This window comes from Limanda limanda, chromosome 15, assembly GCF_963576545.1.
Source record: "Limanda limanda chromosome 15, fLimLim1.1, whole genome shotgun sequence".
Classification (NCBI taxonomy): domain Eukaryota; kingdom Metazoa; phylum Chordata; class Actinopteri; order Pleuronectiformes; family Pleuronectidae; genus Limanda; species Limanda limanda.
This window is the reverse complement of record NC_083650.1, coordinates 25413554-25420616: the sequence shown is the minus strand read 5'-3', so window position 1 is coordinate 25420616 and position 7063 is coordinate 25413554. Positions and strand designations below refer to the sequence as shown.

The following is a 7063-nucleotide window of genomic DNA, read 5'->3' as shown; positions in this document are numbered from 1 at the left end:
GTCTTGCTGCTGGCCAGAGACTGTGATTGCAGCGGGACTGCCTGACACATAGTATTGAAAAATGTTTAGCCTCATGGATGCTGCTAAAAATCCTGATGATGTTTTCTTACACTTGACATCTATTGCACTTCTGTCCGTCCTGAGAGAGGGATCCTCACATGTGTCTCTCTGAGGTTTCTACATATTTTTACCTGTGAAAAGGGTTTTTAGTAGTTTTTCCTGACTCTTGCTGAGGGTTAAGGACAGAGGATGTCACACAATGTTAAAGCCCTATGAGACGAATTGTTATTTGTGAATGTGGGCTATACAAATAAAACTCGATTGATTGATTGATTGACTTTAAATTTTTAGTAAATCTCTTCTATTACGCAAGATAAAGTGTCCAAATGTAAAAACATCCATACTACTCCTGTGCTGTCATCCAAGTGTCTGGAACCCCCGACCAGGGGTGGACTGGCCATCTGGCATACCGGGCATAATCCCGGTGGGCCGTTGACCCAATGTGGGCCGGTCTGGTCCGCTATGTTGTTGTTTTGTTTTTTTTCTCTTCTTCCTCTCTAAATTCCCTCCAATTGGGCCGGCCAATTGGCTACAGAGGGCTAGCAGTGTGTTGCCAGAATCGACACATATTATTGGTCTATTGTTTGTCATTGTCAATCAATCATGGGCTGACAGGCTCAGAGAGCCCTGACAGTGCTGTCAATCACAACACAAACCGGGGGCGGGGGGGGCGGGACCTCATGGCATTGGCGGGGGGAGTCGCGGGACGGGCTGCTGCTGAGACAGAAACTTAACTTAATGGATAATAAGAGTAAAAAAACGCCCGGGTGGCGCTGAGAAGCATCGGGAAAAAAAGCTGAAGTCTCTGGAGGTGGAGGCTGCTAAATGTGCCAAACTGACGGACCTATGTGGTGCCGGGTTCACCAGCCCAGCAGCAGCAGGTGCGCCGGGAGACGAGCGAGGAGGACTCGACAATGATGAGCGAGTGGAGGCAGACATGTGAGCGCGCATTTTCAATTTTCAATACATTCTCCAAACTGGCTCGTTACTTGAGCAGCGGAGGTTGGCGTTGCACGCCTCTACCCACGGCGCACACCTCTCTCTCTCTCTCTCTCTCTCTCTCTCTCTCTCTCTCTCTGCCCCCTCCCTCCTGAGATGTGCAGGTCCGGTGGCGTGTTTGCCGTCGGGGGGGGGGGGGGGGTCAGCGCGAGAGGTTGGTCTATCCCTCCGCAGGTTCACCTTCAGAAATCTTGTTACGACTTTTACTTCCTCTAGAATAGAGATAGTGTCTTATTTTGTGTGCCTATAGTATAGTGGTTATACTGTGGTTTATTAATGTTCTTGGGCAGACACAAGAGGCACTTGTTTATAGTTAATTAGAAGTTCAGATGCACTGGTCCATTACTATTTGAACCTCAGCATCTAGGGTTCAAAATTGGTAAAATTATACATATGCATATTGTTGTTGTAATTTTTCAGTCAGTTGAGATAAATCTTGAGGAGAAACATTTTGGGTTGTTTTGTGTCTGTATAGACCTACTATAAAAAGCACTTTGCATTTTTAATTTTAGTTCTTGTACTTTTGATACTTAAGTACATTTCAACACCAGATACTTTTGATACTTAAGTACTTTTAATATGAGCTACTTTAAGACATTTAGAAGACATAAGTTACGTCAATTTAATGGCAGATGTGCTCGGCTAATTATGTGGGCCGGTCTGAGCCAAAAAATGCCCGGGCCGTTTTGTTCTCCCAGTCCAGCCCTGCCCCCGACGTTCATATTCAACTCATGCTTTTAGTCTGAATGTCCTCTGTTATCCTCCTCTGGAGCCACATTCACGTTCACACAGCAGAAACACACAAACTGCACACAAACTGCACACAAACTGCACACATGCTCTCACCCAAGGCTGCGCGGCAGCATCACTAGTTCCAGTTGCATCGCTGCTTTCGGTAGTATCAATACTTCTGGTAGCATCGCTAGTTACGTAACCATCGCTAATTCTGGTAGCATAGCTCATATGCTACTTATAGGAGGAATATTTCCAAGTGTAAGACGTACCAAAAACAAGACATTTCCTGCTGCCACCAGGGGGCGCTGTGATTTTAAGTCACGATTTCTGTGTCGATGTCATCAGACCGCAAACCTTGTCTTATGTGTATAGTTTGGACTGGATTGGACCAAATATGTCGGAGATACAGATGCTCCTGTTTTCATGGCGTTTAATCAAAATTTGACGCAACGCCACGGTCACACGCTCGAACGAAAAGTTTTTTTTGATAACTTTAGATTTCCATATTGTTGTGATGACACTCGTCTAAATTTTAAGTTGATCCGATGAAAGCTCTACGACAAGTGCATCAAAGTAAAAATATGGAATATGGCCAAAATGGCCTCTAAATCCAAAATGGCGGACTTCCTGTTGCGTTTTTCATAACGCACTTATAGACTTTTTTGTGCGTCTGGTCATGATACACAAGTGTCTTTATTTTCGTGAGGATCGGTGAAAGCTAACTTAGGGGGCTTTCCGTAGGTTGCGCTGTTGAGCTATTATGACACGCCCATTTCAAATTACTCCAGAATACGTCAACGTTTACCACTTTATTATTTACTGCAAACTTTAGAAACTTTTTGAGCATGTTGAAGGCCTCAAAAAGCCCATTCACTACGCTCAGAATAATCCTTACAATTTCAATAGGGCCTCTCACCATTCATTAATGAAAAAGGAAGATGACAAGATTACTCGATGTGTTGCAACTCATACAGAAAACATTGACAGTTAGCAGGGGAGGAGAAAGATGTTGCCACACTAAGTGTTACACTTGAGCTCCATTCTCCTTCACTGCGTCCAGTCCTCTGCAGCTGTAATTAGACCACAGAGTTCCTCAAAAATAAAGAATAGAAAAAAGTTGCTCAAAGCATCAGGTTTATATTGGCAAATATTTGACATGACAGTGTGGCCTTGTGAGTGATGCTCACTTGATTCTGCATTCAAGCACAGATCAATGACACAGTGGGCGATAGGACAATTATGTTGTAGTAGCCAAAAAGGATATGGTGTGAATTAGCTTGACCCCAAACTCAGCCTGCTAAAACACCTCTACCGTCACAAAGACTGAAGTTAAAGTCACCCTGACAAATCAACACAAATAGTGACAAGCACACTACTCAGCTACACAAGGAGGCGTTTCTCAGAAACAGACAAAGATAGTCTATTATCTGATCTGATATTTAGTAGTTTTGGGGAGTGTCCAACACAGACTCACATGCACATTACTCTCTCTCTCTCTCTCAGCCTGTTCCCCATGCAATCTTCATTTCCTGCTTATATGAGCACACACAAAAAAGCAACATTACTGACAGCTGACAGCGGGAGAGTGGACACAGGAGGTGAGGGAGGGCTGGGATCTTCGTTGGGTGCAGGCAGAGGTCAGCTTTTAAAGGTGAGGAATCAAGAAAAAATCTAAATCACAGAGTGATATTGCAGAAAATGTTGTTGATTTTATTATATTTATTGTGTCATATGTGTTATTTATTTGGATTCATTTTACTAATATGTCCGAGAGGAGCTTCCAGGGAGTGTGTGTAAGACCCACTCCCCTGCTGCTGGATGAGTGGAGCTTGTAACGCAGGTTGCGTTACAAGCTTCATACTGAGGCTCTGTCTCTATGTCTTGTGTCCCTCAGGCAATTATTTCTTAACTTTTTCTCGTTTCTCCATTGTGAAACTTTTTTGTTCAGGTTTTTCTGTTTTTCTGTTTTTCTGTTCCCATGCTCCTTTGCTCCTTTGCTCTACCTTTTTAGCCCTAACCCTGTCTCTGTCTTCATCCCTTTCCCCACTACATCAGGCCCTTCGACCTTCAGCTCCAACCCCTAGGTGGAGGTGTGATCTGGTGCAGGATGGCAGAGGGAGATGTGGGCACCTGCCCCCATGTGTTTATGGTGGACGCTCACTCAAACTGTGTCTCGGTGCCCGGGAAGAAGAAACCGATGTGGGCAATGGCAGGCCAAAAGCTTCTCCTCCTGCTGGTGGGACTGACCATGTTGGGACTTGTCGTGCAGGGTTTTTTCCTCTACACGCTGTACAAAAAAACGGAGGTGAGGCTGATGTCTTTCTCAGTGAAAGGGAGAGTGCTTGGAAATTCCTTTCCTCTAGAATTTCACTATTTCACTCTACGTCAGTCATGACGTGGACAGCTCAAATTTGTGCAAGGGTAATCATTTGCTCTTCAAGGGTTACAGGATGATTAAATGTGTCTGTTCCTAGTTCCACTTCCCTTTCCCATCTCTCACAGTGCAGAGCCTCAATATAACTTTAATATATAACTTACGGTTTAATAATGCTGTTTACACACGCTTGAATATGCTTGAGGAAAGTTCATCTTGCAACATCATAGCAAGCAATAGCCAAAAAAGACTCATAACTTTACAGTGTTTCTTAGTAGGAGAAAATGTTGGAATTTAACATGTTATAATTATTGTGTTGTTTTTTGAAACAATAATTGAATCTGTTGCCTTTAGTAAAGTACAGTGTGCCAATACCACAAAATATTTGCTTGTGTCTATATATATAGATATAGATATTTCCACAGCTCTACACGTACGTGTCTATAGCTCTTAGCGGCAGGACACTTCCTGTTCTTACACGCTGTTGAACTGACATCTTGTTTGCAAACAAGTACAGATTTTGAAACGTGTTCATCTCCTGCTCTCCCTTTTTGGTTTTCTTCCTCTTGCTGCAGGTCCTATCCCAGGACAGGTCTCGCCCTTACTACCTGAATCAGTCCAACGCTCAAACATCTGGCCAGCAGGTAAATACCATTGTCAACATGTGTCCCCAAGCCTCCACCAAGGCAGTTCAAGGGCCAGTTCGGAGCCAGTCCCGAATCTCAAACCACTTTTTTTGATTTGGCATCCCAAAATCTGGCTTTCAGTCACAAAATCTGGTTGAAGCTGGCATCAACACTTGGTTGGTCTGGAAAAACAAAAAACGCTAAGATCAGCGGCTGGGATCGGTATTATTGTGACCCACTACTAAGTAATATTACCAACAAAAAAAAGTTGGACTACCATAAAAAAAAAACAAAGCCCTTTGTGTCGTGTGTAGTCTTAAAACTAGAGCTAAAGGCAATCATGACGAGCGGCGCAAATGCTTTGGACCCATCGTGTTTGGATGAAGATTTGCAAATTTACACGTATTGTTATTTGTGTGAGTAAAGACCTCATTATTTTAATTTGACCCAGTCTGACATTACAGAGTTGACAGATGACAATGGTTGTGTGTGTCAGTGTGTCAACATGAGAGGGAGAGAAGTCAGGAGGTGCTGTATGAATCTCGTGCAGCTGCAGTGAAGAAACATTTCACCAATTTAAGAAAAGTATCAGTTATGATGTCGTGGTCAGTGTGGATACTTAAGTGATGGTCACAGACAAATCAGTGTATGGTCACAGATAAGAGTAAAAATAGGATCAGTTCACAATGAAACTGTTGGGGGTCAGAGGACGACACCCGACCACATCCGAATGTGGTCTGGTGTGTCTGGTGTGACTTCTCACTCCTTTTCTTCTGTTTCAGGGTGGCCCCATGATTGGTCAAATGGGATCTAAAGGTAAGGAATGATCGTCATTTATGGTGCTTATGCTGTACATAGTGGGAAGAACAGTCACAGTTATATGATAAATTAATTAATGCTACACTTCTGACCTACTGTCAATGCATAAAATGAAGTTTTAGCAACAGGATGTCCAGGCTCTAACATGCTAAACCAAACATGAACATACAATTTTTTTTACTTTGATTTATCCATTGCTTGATTGATTGACTGATCTGAACCTGTTTTCTTGAACAGAGCTCAATGAGCTTCACATACAGCGACCTCACCCGGAGCAGGTTCAACAGAGGCCCTTTGCTCACCTGATGGGTCAGTGCCCTCCCCTCATTATAATAATAAATATTCTCAATGACCCAAATGGTTGAATTTAATTCATATTTTGTATTGTCTCTGTTATAACTCTCTTATGTCGTGTTTCTCTCAGGCTCCAACACTCCTGCAAAGGATGACAATGTGGTGCAGTGGATACATGAAGGTGGCGAGGCCCTCACCCACCAAATGGGCTACGACAAAGGTCGACTGTTGGTGGAAAGGGAAGGTTACTACTACCTGTACTCCAAAGTGCAATTGAATGCTGTGTCGGAGTGTTCACTTATCCAGCACAAGGTCATGAGAGACGTCAGTTTCTACAGCCGACCAATAGCACTCATGAGATCAAAGAGGTTAGTCCTTGTGCTGCACTTTACTTCTTCACTCTGTCACTGCACCTGTGGTTGCTCGGGTGTATCCTGTTTGTATCTTCACATCTGTGTATTTGAAGGCAAGTTATCTTTATCGTTTTGAGGTGAGTTTCTGTTGAGACATCTCTTCTTGTTTTTTTCCACTAGCCTACGCTGCAGGACATCAAAACTTGTGAGTGAGAAGGCTTTGGAAGGGGAAGATCTGTGGAACAGCTTCCTGGCTGGGATTTTCCATCTGGAGAGAGGAGATAAAGTTTTTGTCACGTTGGAAAGTATACAGAAGTATCGTCCGGGACCTGCAGACAACTTCATGGGGGCCTTCATGATCCTTCCATCCAACCATTAAAATAACGTCTGTCAATTTTCGTGACAAGATTATATGTTTGAGTTCATTTACACAACATGTTGTATTAAATTTCATGCATCCAATATTAACAATATGAATATAATCTATTATACACTGTACCTGATGAATATATTTGAATGAAAAAGCAACACACAGTTGTCATATCATAAAAAGAGTATCTGATAATGAGGTTATATTCTACTGGATAGTATGTTACATATTTTTCATGTGAATAAATAACGGTTTCTTATCAAACATAAATGTGAGTTGACATCACTTCCTGATTTGATAATATGTCACACAGATAAGTTGATCAAAAATGTTACAACTAAACTCTGCACACACTTAAAAGACTGTTTGGAACCAGCTTTGATACCTCATTGTAACCCGTGACACGATTACAGAGGAGGAGGATGTGGTCGAG

The 7063-nt window shown here is 42.8% G+C and overlaps 1 protein-coding gene across 1 annotated transcript; it reads left to right on the top strand.

The window, feature by feature from the left end:
- Positions 1 to 3901: 3901 nt before the first annotated feature.
- On the top strand, positions 3902 to 6639 carry LOC133020356 (tumor necrosis factor ligand superfamily member 14-like). The gene is made up of 6 exons (XM_061086881.1): positions 3902 to 4099; positions 4744 to 4812; positions 5577 to 5610; positions 5851 to 5922; positions 6038 to 6275; positions 6441 to 6639. Exons 1-6 carry the CDS (start codon positions 3902 to 3904, stop codon positions 6637 to 6639), a joined length of 810 nt encoding a protein of 269 aa, XP_060942864.1.
- Positions 6640 to 7063: the final 424 nt, after the last annotated feature.